The sequence below is a fragment of the Anguilla rostrata genome, chromosome 4 (genome assembly GCF_018555375.3).
Source record: "Anguilla rostrata isolate EN2019 chromosome 4, ASM1855537v3, whole genome shotgun sequence".
In the NCBI taxonomy this organism is placed as follows: Eukaryota; Metazoa; Chordata; class Actinopteri; order Anguilliformes; family Anguillidae; genus Anguilla; species Anguilla rostrata.
Window position 1 is genome coordinate 65271573 of NC_057936.1, and position 20732 is coordinate 65292304.

General features: G+C 45.8%; 1 protein-coding gene across 5 annotated transcripts in view; it reads left to right on the forward strand.

The window, feature by feature from the left end:
* Window positions 1-5357: 5357 nt before the first annotated feature.
* Window positions 5358-20732, forward strand: part of LOC135253994 (alanine aminotransferase 2-like) — a 26068-nt gene continuing 10693 nt past the window's right edge. The window contains exons 1-3 of one of the 5 annotated variants that reach the window (XM_064333904.1): window positions 9021-9196; window positions 9732-9895; window positions 10518-10707. In XM_064333904.1, the coding sequence (XP_064189974.1) occupies window positions 9735-9895; window positions 10518-10707 (351 nt within the window). In that variant the 5' untranslated portion in view covers window positions 9021-9196; window positions 9732-9734. Of the gene's footprint in view, window positions 5461-9008; window positions 9197-9472; window positions 9999-10077; window positions 10245-10517; window positions 10708-20732 lie in introns of those variants that run through there. The other 4 variants (XM_064333907.1, XM_064333905.1, XM_064333906.1 and 1 more) reach the window with 4 other exon arrangements.

Consider the following 20732-nt stretch of genomic DNA (forward strand, 5'->3'; position numbering starts at 1 on the left):
AGATATACACACTCAACCTAACCCTAACCCTAACCCTAACTCCAGCACCAAGGAGCCCTGCTGTGGCCTCATGTAGAGACATACACACCAACTACCACCAACCTTCCAGCACCACAAGACACGCTTCCTCACAGGCTCACACACGCACAACACACACACACACACTCCCACAGGCTCACACACATACAAACACACACACACACACACTCACTCAAACACACACACACTCACAGACACACACACCACACACACACACACACACACACACACACACACACACACACACACACACACCACCACCCCCAGGCACACACACAACACACACACACACACACACACTCACTCAAACACACACACACACTCACAGACACACACACGCACACACTCACTCACACACACTCACACACACACACAGACACAGACACAGACACACACACACACACACTTACACACACACACACCCCCCCACGCAGACACACACACACACACACACACACACACACGCTTGCCCACTGCATAGCCAGGCTTATTCACCCCCTTAAATGGCTCTGAAGGCTGAGGGGGAGTTTGAGGGAGTAGACTTGAGCTCCGTCTGTCTGTCTCTGAGCGCTCGACCGTTTCCTGGGAAACGGGCCACATGCACCCAGCGGTACCATGCTGCAGTACCTTTCCACAGCAAACACTGGAACAAAAACAAAACAAAAAAAACGTTTTTGAAATTTCACCTTTTTTAAAACCTTGTTTAAAAGCATTTATTTGCTGTTTGATTGACATTAATTTTCTGATGAATTGTGTCTCTATTTGTATTTTTTCCTTAAGCTGCCTTTCTCTACGTTTGTCATTTTGACAAATACCAGTTTTCACACTGTGTACTTGGGATGGGGTTGGCTTCACAGGGGCCACAACAACTGTCATTTAAAATGTAATTCATATTAATTTAGTCAGTTAGACCTCACACTGCTGTGAGATCGTGAAATCATGGAGACCAAGTATAAGATCTGAGCACTTCAGAACACAGAGCATTCCAAATTTCCTACATGGCAGGGTACAGCAAAGGCCTCGCTGCTCACTGCTGCCACCCACTGGCCATTGAGTGAACTGCGTATTTCACCGCACCAGCCTAATTATCTTGCAAAGAAACACCAGTTGAGTAATTCTTACAAAAGAAGCACAGTGAAATGTTTAATTATTGCAATAAATATATACAATAAGGGTCTGTAAATTATCTCTATATTAGTAATGAAGGTGGCAATTTCTGAGAGATTTAATTTTCTCTCAATTTGGGCTGAAGCACTTTATGAATTAAATGCGCACACAATCATTTCAGCCTCCTGTCCAAAAGATGTGTAAATGTTAAAGTAAATGGTTTCGGGAGAATAAGAAAGAGGAAGACTAGAGTAGACAAATCGGAGGTGTCGAATCAGAAGTGTTTTTTTTTTTCCTTCATGTCAAGTAAAAACCGTTTGTGAGTTACAAATCGAGGTAAAATCACATTTTTCACATTTTACATTTTCGTGGGGAAGCAACATTTCTGTTTTTGAGAGTCAAGAACTCTCATCTTGCTGTTAAATTATTTGCCTTCTCTAGTCTGAATGTCAGACAGGATTTCTTAATAGTAAAGTTCAATTTGTAGGTGAATTTGGGCAGGAACTGATTCTTATAATTTGTCCAAGTTTTCAATGATTGATTGAGCATGACTTAATTTATATCTGTGTTGATATGAGATCATTGGGGAGAAGCAGCAGTTATTTGTGTGTGACCATTTAATGAATATAACTGTGATATACTGTAAGGAATTAAAGATTTATATTGAATGGATTTATTTATTTATTTATTTTAGTTTCATGGGTATTTGATTCTTGTTAGCAGGCTGTATGTATCTCTGACTTTGGCTAATTTGGCTAATTTAGCAGGAGTTACAGGACCTAAGATCCTGTTTTATCCTGTAGAAGTCTGGCTTGTGCAAAGATTACAGCTTAGTGCAAGAACTCTAAAGGTACTCCAGCAGCGTGAATGGGAAGTCCAAAACTAACCACGGCCAACAGCTGTGGTCATTCACAGATTTTTATTTTATTTTTGAATTTTGTATTTTTAATTTTTGACAGATGAAATCCGTTTTTGCTCAAAATAAATAGTGGCATGCTTCAATTCCATGGTACATTACTTCAAACTTTTCGGATCTGGCTTTAAAAAAGTCAACTGTGTGGGAAATGAAGAAATGGGATGTTAAGTGCTCATAAAGCAGCGTATATATTTTAGTGATTACTGAATGGCGGTCTGAAGTTCACTGAAATATTTTTCCAAATGGTTGTTTGTACCAAATCAATGATATTTACAGGGCGGCTTGGTGAATGAAAATGTTGTTTTTGTTTGATTTTGTTTAATTTGGAGACCCCCCCCCCCCCAGCAGGTAGGGCTGTGGAATGCATTTACTCTGAGCTGAAGGTGCTCATCAGGCGGGTGGCAGGCAGGGGGCGCTCTACTCCACTGTGCCACACTGCGCTCCTGCTCTGGAGTACACTGACACCCCCGAGCCCCCACCCCCCGAACCCACCCCCACCCCATGGTGAGTACATGCAGTGGTACCATCCCACAGAACAGGGGTCAGCTTTGCTTTCACCATCTTTTGGAAATGCTGATGATTTAAGATTAAAGTTATAATAGCTTTTGGTTTTTTTTGTTGTTCTTATTGTTTGTTTGTTTGTTTGTTTTGTTTTGTTCATGTCATAAAAAGCAACAGGCGGGTTTGCAGGTTACCCCTCCCGCTGATGCATATTCCTTTTTGTTTTATGTTAGAACAAAATATGTCTGTAAATACCATGAAGTCGAACATTGTAACCGTAGTAACGGTACTGAACTTCCCAAGGAAGATCGTGTGGGTGGGGGTGTGGGTGGGGGTGTGGTACCTGGTACATGGAGGTCACAGGTCATACAGGGCTCTGGGTCGTGTTTCCTGGCTGACCCCTTACCGTTCCCTGCAGTGACACTAAAGACATGGGGGTGTGGAGCTGTGCGGCACTTTTTGGTCTCTAGAGCCCCCCCCCTCCCCCCCCGCTCTCCTGTGAGGTAATGTTTGCGTTGACGTTAGAAGGGGGACAAAGGACTCAAAAAAATGTTGCGTCCTGCACAGGACTGGACTGGACTGTTCTGGGGGGGGGGGGGGGGCGTGGCTTCTGTGATATCAGACAGTTTGAGATGGTTTCTGGAACGTGCTCACCCACCCCAAGATCACGTTCTTCTTTGTGAGCAGTCAAGGTCGTCCACGCTGATCTGCTCGATGGATATTAGGCAAAGACTTTTCCTTGGTTTTTTTTTTTTGTTTTTCCCCCCAAGTCTAATTCGTGTTGTCATTTTTCTGTTGAAAATGGCTGTCCATTAATGTTTTTATTTTTATTTTTATTATATCAACCAGATTATTATTATTTTTTTTTGTATTTTTGTGGATTTTATAGAATATTTGTGTGATTATTGTTTCATATTCGTACGGAATGATTATTATTTTTCTTTTTGTTGTGGCCGTGGGCTGGCACTGACTGAAATGGGTAGCATATGATGAGTGAAGACGGGGAGATTTTTTAATGTAATATTCTATGGCTAACAGGCTATGGCTGGCACACACGCGATGCGAACGAAAGCGCTCTCAGCGACTGAAGTGTTAATGTGACTGAAGCTGCAACCTGCCTTTCTGTGGTTTACCCGCCTTGGGCACTGTTGGGAAACCACGCGTCTCCAGTCCTGTACTGGGGGGTGGGGCCGGGAGGGGGGCTTGTGGTTTTCAGGGTGTGTACGGAGTGTAAGGGGTGTGGGAGTCCAGTGTGATACACTGCGAGTCACACTGAAATATTATATATATATATATATATATATATATATATTTTTTTTTTTTTTTACCTTGACCCTTTTTTTTTCTTTTTATTTGTCAGATTACTTAAATTTAAAAGATCTTTATTTAAATTATTTAGAGTTTATTTAAATAATTCAGAATAAATTATATTCTATAATGTCAATGTGTGGAGTCCTGTGTTTTTTGTGTGTGGATCTTGTGCATTAATCTGCAGTGACTTGTGACTGGTGAGCTCATTTTTTAAGACTTGACGAAATATATTGTCAAAGTGCTGCGTATAAATACCACACGCAACTGAAGTATTTAACTGGTCTTAGAGCGAAGTTCACAAACTTTTACATTTTCGTCCTTTGAAATACGGGTCCTCAAAAAACTCCACCGTGGCATCTGTCTCCCTCTTGTGGCGAACGATGGCAATGCAGGTATCTTCATGTTAACCCGAAGGTACCGTATTTTGAAATCTTAAATTTACAGCGATGCGAATGTGATACAAATTAACTGATAAAGAAATATTGAAATATTGTCATAAATATCAAGTCGCCTCTAAATAAAAATTATGCAATCTAATAATTGGTGAGCATTTGTTAAAACGAAAAGTTCCATTTGTTGACAATCGCAAATATATTGGAACTTGACGGTGCTATAATCCTAGACGTTTATTTTGCCAATGCCTGCTACTGTAAACGTCTGAGGTCTACGCAAAGAAGTGGATAAAGCAGAAAGTAGCCCGGTGCAAAAACAGCTGCTTAGCATGAACAGTTACACAATCTCAAATCCACAGACCACCACGTACGCGAGGAAATAGGTTTTACAAATACGAAACCTCCGGCCCGTTTGACCTTGAGGAAAACCAGCACGCGCATTTACACTCTTGCAGCGCTAATCGTCATCCGGAAGACGCGCTCAAGACGAGCTTTTTTTGACGCAAGCAAAACACGGGCAGTGTTGTCACGTGGACATGTTCCACACATTAACCGAGATCAGGTGTCACCGAAGAGCTGGGGCTTGGCAACTCAAGTCGCGCACCTCTTTCAACCACCACGCCCCCCCCCCAATATCCATTCACATGCTCCCCTGGCATTCCTTCTTTGCCCCTGTGATCCTTCAGCTAACCCCCCCCCCCCCCCCCCCCAGTGACTGTTAAGTGAACACTTCGCATGATGTAGCTGAAGTGTTCACCTTCTGTACGCACTTATTGTATAAAAGCGTCCGCCAGATAAAATGTAATGAAGAACTGACTGGGGACCATTGAAGAGGGTGGGGGGGGGGGGGTAATCTGGTTTGGAATCGAGCCTAACTTGTTCTGCTTTCCCTCCCTCCCTCCCTCCCTCCCTCTCTCTCTCTCCCTCTCTCTCTCTCTGAGTGACAGGTGCTTGCGGCTCCTTTGCCAGAGCCAATCAGGGTCAGCGTTGCTCCGTGCGTGTAGGGAAGGGTGACATCATGGCCCCTACCCAGTGGCCAGCATGTTACCCCCTAACCCCCCCACCACCCCCCACCAACCAACCAACCAACCAAGACCCCAGACGAACAGGACAGAAGGAATCTCAGAGCTCACGGACTGGTGGACCAACACAGAGCGGCTGCTGTTCCACCCCCAGGCCCCGTCCAACTTCAAGGTACCGGCACCCCTGCCTCTCCACTGCACCTCGGTGAATCTCAACAGCCATATTTATACTACAACAACAACAACAACAATAATAATCTTCATTTGTAGACTGCTTTTCAGGTCATACACCACTTAACAATGGCATAATAAAACCACACCCAACTCATGATATAAAGCATTTAAAAGTAAAGTCAGAGAACAAAATAAATTTTTAAAAAATAGACACGTTAAGAACTGAAGTGTAAGAACTGAGCGCTTCATAGTCCGGTTGCCTGCCCGAAAGCCTAGTGCTCGATTATTAAATCGAAAAACACTCAGACTGATGTGACACATCTTGCCCCACGGCAGAGACGGTCTGTTCCCTGCCGGTTTAGTTTAGTCTCTCCATTTGCGTGCCAAATTAAACCCCACGATTCTTTGGCGAAATAGAAATTTGCATTATTTGTATAGGCATAGTGGCTTAACATTTGTACTTTAAAAAAAAGAATATATTTTTCTCCGGGTTTCCAGCGAATGAAGTAACGGGGTAATATTTTTACGCGGTATCAGTGATTGCTTTTTTGGACTGATTTTGTGAGGTCAGGCTGCAGTCATTTACAGTATGAGATCCCACAGAGTCACAAAACTGTCAACTCCCCCGAACTGTAACGTTGACAGAGTGTCTGTTGCCACGGTAATGGTGGAACCGTCGGCTGGAAAGCGAGTTCCTCGGAACGAACGGCGCTGTGACCGGCGACCTTGTCTCGGAGCCAGCCTTTGACCTTAGACTAACAGAGCGGTGTTTGCGTTGTTCTCCCCCTCCCAGTTGGATTGCTGTTTATTTAAGGACGGCGGGACGCGCCCTGCGCAGGCGAAAGGTTAAATGCGTGAATCTTGCGGGCGGAACTCACAGGTACGGGCATCCCAGGGCCTCCTGCCGCAGTCCGCCTCGCGGTCCGGACGAGGCGCCAGGAAACGCATCGCGAGCAACAGCTCCGTGCGTCGCGCGGACTGCAGGAGAGGGCGAGACCGACGCTAGTGTGACCCCCCATACCCCCCCCCCGTTCTGACACGCGAGACCTGCACACGGCGTCTTCCCGCCTCTCTCTCAGTCTCTCCCTCAGTCTCTCGTTCCCTCCATCCCTCTCCGACCCCCCCCCCCCACCCCCCCCGGGTGGGTCGGACAGGAGAGCGCCCGCCCACAAAGGGTCAGCTGACCGCGGGGGCACCTGGGAAATCTGGCGCTGCCTCGACGCATTAAAGAGAATACGCGTCAGTCGCTCCTCAGTGGACCTCTTTTTCCCCTAATGAAACTTTTTTTTTCCCCTAAATCAAACGTGATGTCCTAATGTCACCGCTCCAGAACCCGGCTGTGTATGTCGAGTCTTTTCCACAGGGACCGGTTTAAACAGGGGTTTAATTACATCTCATTGTTTATTTAGCACTGCAGGCGCCTATAGAAGGGGCAACTCATATAAGAGAGTCCTCGCATTACATCCATTTATACAGCTGCGTGTTTACTGAAATGGAACGTTCCGGTTAGGGACTTTGCTCAAGGACACAACAGTAAAGGTCAAAGGTTCGAGTCCCCGCTAGGACACTGCCGTTGTACCCTTGAGCAAGGTGCTTCACCTGCATTGCCTCAGCGCACATATCCAGCTGTGCAAACGGGTGCAGTGTAAATGCTGCGTGTAAAAAGTTGTGTAAGTCGCTCTCTGTGGGGAATATGATGAATGGAGAACATGTGAAACTGTGCGTAGTTTGTGTGACGGTAGTTTTGGGGGGGGTGAGCTTGTGTAAGTGCGCTGGACTGGTAACCCTACCCCCGCTGGCGCTCAGAGGAAGCGGAGCACACAAATCGCCGCCTCGCGAAGGCCATCCTTCCAGAACAGCCGGGCAGGGGACGGGCTCCAGTAAAAATAGCCTGCAAGCACACGCTCGCGCCCTTACCAAACTGCCCCACGGGCCACGGCGACCACGTCAACACTCTCTCCCCCCGCCTTGACTTTCACTCCCCTTAAAAATAAAACAAAAAAACAACTGAAGCTGTATCTTCTCACTGATAAACACCTGCTCCCCCCCCCCCCCCCCCACACAGCCCTCGGAACGCAGGAGAGGTTCTAGAACCTCCTGCAGTGATTCTAAAACCATTGGCCTATCAGATCTAATCTCCAATGTTGTTTCTCTTAACCCATTGAAGAGTAGGTGTTTTTTAAATTTTTTAAAATCTAAGTCAGCATTCTAGAACTCCACTGCTTCTAATTACCAGTAGTGATTCAATTACCAGTAGTGATAGTTACATCAGCATTAGAATGTTCAGTTAAGAACATTCTAATCACATATTTGTGATCTCACAGCTTAAAGGGTCAATAATAAAAACAGGACAGAGGTTTAGTTTTGCCATTTTTATGATGATCAGTTCACAATAGCATGAGGTGGCATCCAAGTGGTAAGCAGCCTTCTAGAAAATGTGTTAAAGTTATTTTATTTGTTTTTTTTTTGCGACAGTTCTTTAACTCACCAACATTAACATATCACCAACATGACAGTGTGGATGAAAAATGCATTGAAATTTGCAAATGCACCTGTCTCGAAGTTAGATGATATAAAAGTGCACTTCAAATGCCTTTGCAGTATAATGGGAAAGGAGCTGGTCTTGCAACCTAAAGGTCACAGGTTTGATTCCCGGGTAGAGCACTGTCGTTGTACCCTTCAACCAGGACGATTCAGTATATACTATATCCAGCTGTATAAATGGATGCAACGTAAATGCTATGCAAACAAAGTTGTGTATAAGAGCGTTTGCTAAATGCCTGCAATGCGATGTGATGTAAGGGCCTCTTTTCCCCCCATTTTGTGCCCCTTTATCCTCAACCCAGGCTCTTTCGGAGAGAAACTACGGAACGACACTGGAATAGCAGGCGAGGGAACACGTTACGTAAATACGCGCACCAGCTGACCGGTATCAACTGACGCACAGGGTCCCTGGTACAGTAGCCATTGTCCTCCGACTGTGTCATGCTATGAGAATGGGGGCAGGATTTCGTCCAATAGCAGGACAGCGATGCGGGCCCTGCCGAGATGACCTGCGAGCTCACTGAGCAGTACCTTCCGAAACCCCTCAAAGCTGCAGTGCACTCACTTTGGAGTGACAACAAGTAAACAAACTAGAGCACAGAGCAAATGTTCCCACCGCCTTTTGGTTGACATTTTTGACATTAGCCTACGTACGCAGTGCACCCACCCGGTCAATGAACTTCCTTTAGAGGTCCTTTGAGTTCCGCTGACTGTAAAACAGAGGGAGCGAGAGTTCAGGAATGGTCAGCATTAAATTACGAACTTGCTTCCTTTGGGGAGAAAATAATCTGAGCGAACACTGGCTTTTTTTTCTTTTCTTTTTTTTTTTTTAAAGAGATAATTTTGACGGGGGGAGGAGGGGGGGCACGAGATCATTTTACGCCCTTTTGGTCGAACGTGTCCTGTCACGAAGATGGCAAGGTGCCAGATGAGAGCGGAACACCGCTATAGAGTTTGAGTCTGCAGTTCTGCGCAGCCAGTTCGACCCCGAAGCGAGTCACGTGGCCACGCTTGGAACAGGCGTGCTTCCAATAATGCCTGCAGTTAGCAGCGAAGACGGTATCCGTGGTGTGAGAGATGCAAAAGCAGTCAAACTATGTACGCCCTTCCGCCACTGCGTGAGGCGCTAGGGCGATGCCAAAGGTGCCGCGACAGGCGGCAGGAAGACTGGCTGTTCTGGCCACGTGGCGGTACGCTACCTTACGACTGTACAGGCGTTTACTACTGTTCATTAATTTCTTTAAGTTATTTATGTTTCCCAGTTTAAGCTACTCGTGATCTGGATTTTTTTTTTTAATTACAAAAGGCTGGCGTTAGTGACATCTTCAAAAACAGTTGTGGTGAAATCCCAGGACCATCACAGTAAATCTTGAGCTAAACATCATATAACTCTTGAAATCAGTCATGTTATCGAAGGTAGGTTGTATTTACTGTTAACGTGAGCGGAGCGCACGTGTTCTGGATTGCAAGCTTACGTCATGCCCTTTTTCATGTCTTCCAAAAACAATTAGACTATAGTTCAAATTTACACCCAGCTCTTAAAAAAAAAAAAAAAGTCTCAAACATCCCCATTTTCTATATTTGTGTAGCCCAGTGAACACTATAGCAACGAAGTCATAATAATACCACTAATAATAGGTCTACAGTCCCACGTTCGAACTGAGATGTCCTCACGTTTACCTTCAATTTGGGACACCGCAACCGCTGCAACCCTACTTTGCTCAGCTCATGGATCGTATCCAAATGGGAGGAACAGGGGCTGGTTCCATCTTCGTGCCATATAGCCTACCTCTGCGTGGTGTGGAGTCCCCTCCCAAAAACAGCAGAGACGGACTGAGTTGGACCGAGAAAGAAAGGGGAAGAGGCACCTCCTGTGAGCCAACGAAGAGGCAAGTTTGTAGAACTTGCTGCTGTTCTTGAAAGCGTCTCTCGTCCGGGATCGGAAGAAAAAAGCAATCAATCAACACTTCTTCGGCGCGTAGCTCAACTGGGGTAAAACAATTACAGTTGTCTGTGTTTGAATGCCGTTGCTTTTGTGACATTTTCTCAAGACGCACTTAAGTCTATAAAACTCGCTAATTTTACTAGGTAACCGAAACCGCATGCAAGTTACAGACTGCTTGCCACTTTCACAAACTGGTTGCAGTTAGGCGGCTGGTTGCAGTCCTGCAAATGCGACTCGTTTCGAAAAGCCGAAACTTCTCTGCAACGGCACAGTCAAGTATGCCGCTGCGCTTGGTAACAGAAAATTTCAAAAGTATCAATATTTAACGAACCTTTTCGTGTTGGGAAGCAAGGGGGAGTTGGGCATGTATTGAGCATGACGCTCTCTTTTAATAAAAACTGTTTAATTGTGGGAAGACATTCTTACAGGTTCCGTTCAATTCATGTATTAATCTGATTTACTACAGCGTCTGTCTGTTTTTACGATAGCGGCGTAAGGTGGCTACTGATAAGGCTATTCGATGCTGAATCTGACTCTCCTGCAATGTGTGTTCTGTTCATCGCCAGGTCTCTTTCTGTGTTCTTTGCGATTCGTTGCGGATCCGTTGAACCGACCATGACGGAAAACGGCGTGCACTCGCACCGGGAAAGGGTTCTGACCGCGGACACCATGAACCCCAACGTGAAAAAGGTCGAATACGCGGTCCGGGGCCCCATCGTGCAGCGGGCGCTGCAGATCGAGAAAGAGCTGAAAGCGGTAAGTAGACTAATCTACTCGCTAGGAGGGAAGAGGCAGGCGAGTTTGCATGAAGTGCATAAACCAGTTGCTGTCCATCCCAGTAGTTTTGCCCCCCCCTGCTGTGATGTGTGTAAATTCACCGTCTCACAAAGCCATGTAGGCCTATGATACACCTGTCGATTTTTAAAATAGCTTATCGCTAAATAATCCGTTTGTCAGTGTGACAAAAGCTTGAGTCGTATTTAGTTTCACGTCTGAAACGATTATTACGTCACGCAGAGAGTACTTGCATGCCGACAAGTGGTCAGGATGTAAATACCTGCTTTTGTTTTTTGGAAGGGAAAACTATTAAATGACACCGTTGCCCTTGTGTGATATAAAACGCCTTTCACACCTGTGTCTATTGTTGATTTATATAAGTACTACGTGCCCAGATATAACTGCTTTTGGTGCTAAGTTCTAATCAGTCAATCAAATTTGTCACAGTACGCTTAAGAGTTTACCTTAGCATGAACTCCCACAAAGCAAACCAGATACCAAATCGGTCTATTCCGGCCTGTTTGCATGAATCATCCAAAGGTGGTGGTTGGGGGGGGGAGGGGGGGGGATGGACCGGACCGGACCGGACCTATGGGGGGCAGACAGTAGGACACGTCTGATTCCTTTACATGTGCTGTTTATTTTTAAAACGTTAGTTATTAATTTATTGTTCACCTTGATTTATACGGGGTAGGTTGTTCGTGCTTCTTCCTTCTAGTCAGAGCGAGCGGCTGCAATTCTTAACCAACTGGAGGTTTTTCAGTGACGCGTCAGAACAGCCAGATAATAGCGCATTGTGGTAATCTCGCCTTGACACGACAAATGCCCGTATACGTTTCTCAGCATTCTGTTATGATAAGAAACGCCTTCTGGCTAATATACCGCAACCGACTGATGCATTTATGTGCGGTGTCCAGTGAAAGACCAGGCCTTCAGAAATCGTCCCGGATGTTGATGACTGTGCTGTAGATTTCCCCTCCGCCTCAATCGAGGGTAACACCAGGCCTAAAAAAAACATATTTCGAAATGTTCTCCACTCCCAGAGGCTTTTTTGTGGCTTTTTTGTCCTTGATACCTCTCCTTTTGTGTGACATTTTTCCTGATACTTGATCACCCAGCTTGGGTGATATCTGTTGTAGCTTGTTCTGCTCAACTTAGTGCTGAGCAGTGCCATTCACTTTCAGCCGCGGAGAGCCGCAGGTCCTGACAGGTTTATTCTCTTTGCTCAGGACGTGATTGACGCGTTGAAACTGTTTTTGCCTACATGGTTAGCTGTCCTCACCGGGTCTCTTAAAGTTTGAGTGTGAACCGCTGACGTAGGTTAAGTCCCAGACCGACCCCTGAGCTATGCAAATGTGCCTCACAGTGGGATTAGAACAGTAGTGCACAAACTGGTTTGAGAGCTGTGTAGTGGAAAGCTGTTTCTGAGTGTGTGCTTCGCTGGGTCCTGTGGTTTTAACTTTGACTGAGGTAATGGAAGCTGCTATCGTGTGTCTATGTAATGCTTCTGAGCGGATTCTTTTATCGAAAGCGACACACAGTGTGTGATTCATTTGTTTATTAAAAATTTTTTTTCAGTATTTGTTTTCCCCCTGGGATCGAACCCACAACCCACAAACTTTGCATTGTTGCTACAATGCTTGACCAACTGAGCCTTTGGTCTGCTACTGTTAAAATACTCTATAAACTGTCGTGTGAGTGATGTCACGGTTAGAATACTCGATAAACTCTCGTGTGAGTGATGTCACGGTTAGAATACTCGATAAACTCTCGTGTGAGTGATGTCACGGTTAGAATACTCGATAAACTCTCGTGTGAGTGATGTCACGGTTAGAATACTCGATAAACTCTCGTGTGAGTGATGTCACGGTTAGAATACTCGATAAACTCTCGTGTGAGTGATGTCACGGTTAGAATACTCGATAAACTCTCGTGTGAGTGATGTCACGGTTAGAATACTCGATAAACTCTCGTGTGAGTGATGTCACGGTTAGAATACTCGATAAACTCTCGTGTGAGTGATGTCACGGTTAGAATACTCGATAAACTCTCGTGTCAGTGATGTCACGGTTAGAATACTCGATAAACTCTCGTGTGAGTGATGTCACGGTGTGCGAGTAATGTCGTTAGCGTGGTCTGTTGGCTACGCGTTTAACACCCGTGTCCACCTCTAAACCACATTCACACGTTTGCTGGTTGTGGTCTCAGGTAAAACACACACAGCGGTCCTCGGCTGGTGCTGTCTCGTTGCAGACGGGGTTTGGGACATGCTCCCCTTTCCTGTTTATGAGCACATCTGGAAGTGAGTCGCACAGGGATTCTCTGCTGGAGTTGTTCACACGGTGGAGGCTGGGGTCTGGATGACCACATACCAGCAGGTCTGATGGGAAATGGTGTGACATTGTTGTGACACTACTGAGATAGTAGTGCGTATGCGTTTTTTTTTTTTTTTTAGCTTTTGGGAAACGTGATGAAACCCTTCATTGATGTGGGGAAGTGGGCTAGTGGTTCGACGATGTTGTGAAATTATGCTTCTGTGTGGTTGGGTCCAGCCAGCGTTGGTTCGCAGTTCGCACGCTCCCGCAGGCAGAGATAACATCAACGACTGGCAGTGACTTTGTTTTTTTTTTTTTAAATTTTACCCCTGCAGCCTTCTTCTGTGTAATTTCACATAACTTTATTCCTACAACATTTGTCCATTCATACAGTTGCATGTTTTACTACTGAGGTGATTTGTTGTCGGAACTTTGCTTGTGGTTACAATGGGAGCCTTCCATTTGGAAGTCGAAAATGCACCAATCAGGCGTCGAGCACTGCACTGCAGTTCTGCCTGGTAAAAAGGCACCAGATCCGACAAGGTGTTCTTCTGTGATGTCACTGTCACTAGTTACACTAATTCTGGCGCTGTCCTCACCCGCGATACTGCACCATGGATTAGACAGCTGTGATGTAGCCTTGACCTCAGAAGCATGTGTGCACTAATCGTCGTCTGCACAGTTCTGTTTGTTGTTGGCAACTTGCGTTGCGATTGGTCGAGCTCCACTCTGGTTTACATTGAAAAGTTGTTGAGCATTCTGCCGTGACAACACTGACGTCCTGCCGCTGTTTCCATAACCCGTAGTCCTCAGCAAGAGGCTGAGGGGGGACGAACCGGGGGGAAGGGGGAGCCTGAACAGGACGCTGAGTCTTTCCAGATGCGGGGGCTGAGATATTTGGAACAGGGGTCGGTGTTTGCAGCTGTTGTGTGGGGAAGGTGAAATGGGGTTTCGAGGTCCCTGCAGGATGGGCTGTGTTGCCTTCTGCAGGAATTCAGGACTTCCCCCCTCCAGCGGTGGAGAACCACAGCCCAGGAGGAAAAGCATTACATTACATTTCAGGCATTTAGCGACTTACACAACTTTTGTTTTTTACATAGCACACATTTCTAAAGCTGGATATATGCTGAAACAATGCGGGTTGAGTACCTTGCTCAAGGGCACGACAGAAGTGGTCAAACCAGGAATTGAACCTGTCACCATTAGGTTACAAGGCCAGCTCCTTACCCATAATACTACACTGCTGGAGGATGTAAGGGTGCCGTTATTAAAGGACGTGACTGCGGAGTTTGGGTTCGTTAGCCAGACTGAGAGAAGAGAATGCGCCAAAGAGCACCCTTCATCGCTGCCATTGGGCGCGTTGGTGTGTCTGGCCCGGCGCGAGCCAATCGGCTGTGCTGCCCTTTGTCAGAGGTCCACAGTGGAAATGACCATCTTGTGTAGGCCAACCTCCTGTGAGTCTGAAGCTGTATACTGTCACATTAAGGTCGGATGTGATAGCGGTGTGTGTGTGTGAGTGTGAGTGTGAGTGTGTGTGTGTGTGTGGTGAGAGTGAGTGTGTGTGTGTAGTGCTTGTGTGTGTGTGTGTGTGTGAGGTGAGTGTGTGTGTGTGTGTGAGTGCTTGTGTGTGTGTGTGTGTGTGCGTCGTGCGTGGCGTGCGTGGTGCTGTGCGTGGTGCGTGCGAGGTGGCAGCGAGCGAGCGAGCGAGTGTGTGTGTGTGTGTGTGTGTGTCTCTGTGTGTGTGTGAGTGAGTGAGTGAGTGCTTGTGTGTGTGTGTGTGTGTGTGTGTGTGTGTGTGTGAATGTGAGTGTGTGTGTGTCTCTGTGTGTGTGAGAGAGTGTGTGAGAGTGCGTGTGAGTGTGTGTGTGTCTCTGTGTGTGTGAGAGAGTGTGTGGGTGTGTGTGTGTGTGTGTGTGTGTGTAAAGATAAAAGCCTCTCTGACAGTGTGCAGTTGGCAGCGCCGTGGCAGAGCGGTCCGAGCCTGGTGCTGAGAGGAAGACCTGGCAGCCACAGGAAGTCCCTTCTCTCTGTGTCTCTCTCACACACACACACACACACACACACAGAGACACTCACTCACTCACTCAGACACACACACATTCACTCTCTCTCTCACACACACAGAGACACACACTCACTCACTCACACACACACACACTCTCTCACACACACACACAGAACAGCAGGGCCTTTGTAGGGGCTGGACTCGGAGGATGGGGAAGGGGGAGGGGAGGGCTGTCAGCTGACTTGCGTGCTGAGAGGGATCTGCTGGCTCACAGTAACTGCACACGACCACAGAAATCCATGTGCACGCTATGCATGCCACAGCTGCGCATGCACGCGCGCATACACACGCATGCACACACATGCACACACACGCACATACACACCACATATATGCATATTATACACAAACTGTACATGCACTCAACAGACTGTGCGCACCCGCCTCGTGCATGGGCACCCACAGCACGCAAACACACACACACACACACACACACCCTACACTGCACTAACCACACCGAAAGACAACACAAACACTATACGCATGACGGACTACACTCAAACAAGTGTGAAGCCAGTGAGAGAGAGTGATGACCAAGCTCTGATGCTTTGCAAAACTTTCCACTCCCGCAACGAAACCGAATAAAGTATTCATAAAACATGTTTGCACAATTGCATTGGGCTACTTCATCAAATCAAAATGTCAACAGACAGTCCCAATATTAAATGAACAACCTGAGGCAGTCTGTGTCTTGAGCCTGTGTACATCCATAGGTGTGGTGTGTGTGTGTGTGTGTGTGTGTGTGCTTGTTTGTACATGCGCGCTTTCTGTATACACACCGGTACGTGTCCATTTTAAGCCCTGCGGGTGAGGTCAAAGGTTATATTTGATAACGAACGTACGTCCAGCGGCTCTAGACTGAGAGGCAGTGCGGTCAGAGCAGGACTGCGGTTGCCGAACCGAAATGGCGGGGATGTAAAAGCGGAGCGGTGAGTTAGCGGGCGCTAGCTGTGCTCTTTGGACTGTCGACAGGCGGAGCTCTGCCCCGCTGAGATACCGAGCACTGTGTGGCTAGATGGACAGACCCCCCCCCTGAAAAAAAGGGAAACAACTGCTGGGGGGAAACAACGATTGCAGAGAAAGGGGAAGACGGTTTGGAGGGAGGAAGGGGTGTTGCCCAATGGGAACAGAGAAGGGGGGGTGGGGGGTGTGACGGTGTCCATGAGAAGATACGTGACGAGAGAAGAGGTGATTGGGTAGCGCTGGTGACGCGTGCCTGTGATGCAGATGTCTTGTTATCGATGCAATCGGGGGTCTGGAGCAGAGGCGCCCATCAGAGGCAGACCGTGTGGCTCCAGGCCTCTGCTGACTGAACCGAAGGGTTGAAATTGGGAATGACAGGTAGTGGGGCGCGGGGGGAGGGGGGGCTCTCTCAGTGCCGGTCCCAAGCCCGGATGAAATGGGAGGGTTGCGTCAGGAAGGGCATCCGGCGTAAAAACATGCCAAATCAAATATGCGGTTCGGATGGTCCGCTGTGGTGACCCCTAACGGGAACAGCCGAGAGAGAGAGAGAGAGAGAGGGAGGGGCATGGGCCATGGACAGCTGCTGGAGACATGGGGGGGGGGCGGGTGTGGAGGTGTAATCGGAACAGGCAGTGCTGACCTATGGTTAGCATGCATTGTTGTAACCATAGAGAGGAGCAGCCCATAACCCTTAAAAAAAGAGTGTGAGATCACAAATACTGAACATTCTGATGCTGATCTAACAATGGCTGCTGGTAACTGAAAAAAGTTCCTATCCACCCCACAGCCCCCCCCCCACAAAAAATAACCCTCCTTTGTGCCAGTCTGACCGTGTGCCAACCTTGCCCAACACTGAGGCCCTTCACTGAGCCGCAAACTGGAGCCCCCAGCTGCTTATGAAACAGGGGGTGGGGGTGGCAGAGCGAATGGAGTGAGAGGAAGAACAACAGGAGGTGGAAGGAGAGTGATGGTAGAGAGAGAGAGGGAGAGAGAGGAGAGAGAGTGATGAAGGGAGAGACCAGGAGAGAGAGAGCAGGAGAGAGAGAGTGATAAAGGGAGAGACCAGGAGAGAGAGAGAGAGAGAGAGAAGAGTGATGGGGTAGGAGAGAGAGAGAGAGAGAGAGAGAGTGATGGGGTGCAGAGAGAGAGAGAGAGAGAGAGAGAGAGAGAAGTGATGGAGGGAGAGAGAGAGAGAGAGAGAGTGATGGGGTGCAGAGAGAGAGAGAGAGAGAGAGAGTGATGGGGTGCAGAGAGAGAGAGAGAGAGAGAGATGGGGTAGAGAGAGAGAGGGAGAGAGAGAGAGAGTGATGGGGTAGAGAGAGAGAGAGAGAGAGAGTGATGGGGTGCAGAGAGAGAGAGAGAGAGAGAGAGTGATGGGGTGGAGAGAGAGAGAGAGAGAGTGATGGGGTGCAGAGAGAGAGAGAGAGAGAGAGATGGGGTGCAGAGAGAGAGAGAGAGAGAGTGATGGGGTGCAGAGAGAGAGAGAGAGAGTGATGGGGGAGAGAGAGAGAGAGAGAGAGGATGGGGTGAGAGAGAGAGAGAGAGAGAGGGTAGAGAGAGAGGAGAGAGAGTGATGGGGTGCAGAGAGAGAGAGAGAGAGTGATGGGGTGCAGAGAGAGAGAGAGAGAGAGTGATGGGGTGCAGAGAGAGAGAGAGAGCTGAATTAACTAACTCTATTAACACGTTCATCAATACTCCTTACCAAAATAACAGAGAAGGCTTAAATCTGGCTGTTACTAATATCAATTATATTTTCCAGAAAACAGCAAATAAAGCTAAACTAAAAGTTCATAATAAAAGGAAGCTGAACAAAAATGAAAATTGGTTTGATATTGAATGCAAAAATATTCGAAAAAACCTAAGAAAATTATCAAACCAAAAACATAACCAACCATACAACTCTGATTTACGCCTCAGGTATTGTCAAACTCTTAAAGAATATAAAAACACCCTAAAACAGAAAAAACAAAAATACATAAATAAAACTCTGAATGATATTGAAGAATCAGTTAATCAAAACCAGTTTTGGGATTTGTGGAACAATTTAAGCACAGAAAGCAACACGAATTAGCCATTAGTGATGGAGCCATTTGGAAACAATATTTTGAAAATCTATACTGTGAAATCAGTCAAAAACACACCATATAATGATTAATGAACAACTAAACAAATTGGAATCAACCATCAAGGATAATCAAAATCCATTGGATAAACCAATTTCCCACAAAGAACTGATCGAAAAGCTCCAGTCTCTAAAATCAAGAAAATCATGTGGTCTTGATGGAATTAGAAATGAAATGCTCAAAAATAGCACCCCAGAAATGCATGACGCTCTGCTTAAATTGTTCAACCAAGTACTTAGTTCAGGATGCTTTCCTGACATTTGGAACCGGGGGCTTATATCCCCAATTTATAAAAGTGGAGACAAATTAGACCCCAATAATTACAGAGGCATTTGTGTAAGCAGTAATCTGGGGAAGGTATTTTGTAGTATCATCAATTCAAGAATTGTAACCTTCCTTAACGAACACAATGTCCTGAGTAAAAGTCAAATTGGATTTCTCCCAAATCATCGTACCACCGATCATATTTACACCCTACACACCCTAATAAATAAACACGTCCACAAAACAAAAAATGGAAAAATCTTTGCATGCTTCATTGATTTCAAGAAAGCATTTGACTCGATTTGGCATGACGGATTATACTACAAAATTCTCCAAAGTGGTGTAGGGGGTAAAGTTTATGATATAATTAAATCAATGTACTCAGAAAATAAATGTGGAGTGAAAATTGGCGACCAAAGAACAGAGTTCTTCACACCAAAACAGGGAGTAAGGCAGGGCTGTAGTCTGAGTCCAACACTGTTCAATATTTACATCAATGAGTTAGCGGTGCAGTTGGAACAGTCTACAGCCCCGGGCCTCCTCCTACATGACACGGAAGTAAAATTCTTACTCTATGCAGATGACCTGGTTCTGCTCTCTCCCACTGAAGAAGGGTTACAGCAGAACCTGGCTCTGGTAGAGGATTTCTGTCAGAACTGGGCACTGACAGTAAACTTAAAAAAGACAAAAATAATGATCTTCCAGAAAAAAGCCAGATGTCAGGAAAACAGGTTCCAGTTTTTTCTAGGCAACACCGCCCTAGATCACACTCTAAATTATACGTACCTTGGTCTGACAATTACAGCATCAGGGAGCTTTAACATGGCAGTGAATGCTTTAAAAGAAAAAGCTCGAAGAGCACTCTATGCTATAAAAGAAAACTTCAAAAAATTGTTATACCAATTAAAATCTGGTTAAAAATATTTGATAGTGTAATTCAGCCCATTGCACTGTATGGAAGTGAGGTATGGGGTCCACTCAGCCAGCAGAACTATTCCAAATGGGACAAGCATCCAATAGAGACCCTGCATGTAGAATTTTGCAGAAACATCCTACAAGTACAAAGGAAAACACCAAATAATGCATGCAGGGCAGAATTAGGCCATTATCCATTAATGATTCACATCCAAAAAGAGCATTAAAATTCTGGATGCACCTCAATTCAAGTCCTCAAGACACATTGCAATTTAAGGCAATGAAAGCCCAAGAGCTCAGTCATGAAAAGAGTCCCCTCAGTCAGCTGGTAATGAAGCTGACTAACCCATTAACCCAACTAACACAAATCACAGACCAGCTTCATACCAGCACTGCTTACCAACAAATCAAAGTAAACCAAGTAATGAAACAGACCAAAATCTCTTATCTGGAATATTGGGATAATGTAACCAAAACACAAAACAAACTAGATTGCTACCGGACCCTAAAAAGAGACTACAAATTGGCTGAGTATCTCTTCTCTGTCAGAGATACAAAGCAGAGGCAGATCCTGACCAAGTACAGGCTCAGTGACCACGCACTTGCAATTGAAAAAGGCAGACACCGGAATACATGGTTACCAAAAGAACAACGTATATGTGGTCACTGTAAGACAGGAGAGGTGGAAACAGAGATGCACTTTCTCCTACATTGTGAAAAATATTCAGAAATTAGGACACATTATTTCAACAAATTCTCTCTAATTATAAAGGACTTCCTTTCCCAAACAAAAGAGGAAAAAATGCAAATCCTGCTAGGAGAAAGGCCAACGGCTCCACTAGCAGCAAAGTACATCTCGGCCTGCCATAATCTGAGGGACACTGGTTGACCACCACAAATATATTTATTTTAATTATTTATTAATTTCTATAAATTTTTTTTTTTTTTTTTTTTTTTTTTCTACATTATTATTATTATTACTATTATAATCACAATTATTATTATTTTTTATTGTTATTGTTGTTGTTGTATAGCCTACTTGTTATGGCCATTGCCACACTGTTGATTGCATTGTTGTTTGTATTTAATGTTTCCTATTCCTGTTTACGCTTTGGCAATAAGTACAAGTGTATTTCATGCCAATAAAGCATTTTGAATTTGAATTTGAATTTGAGAGAGAGAGAGTGATGGGGTGCAGAGAGAGAGAGAGAGAGTGATGGAGAGAGAGAGAGAGAGAGAGAGAGAGTGATGGGGTGCAGAGAGAGAGAGAGAGAGAGAGAGAGAGTGATGGGGTGCAGAGAGAGAGAGAGAGAGAGAGAGTGATGGGGTGCAGAGAGAGAGAGAGAGAGAGAGGATGGG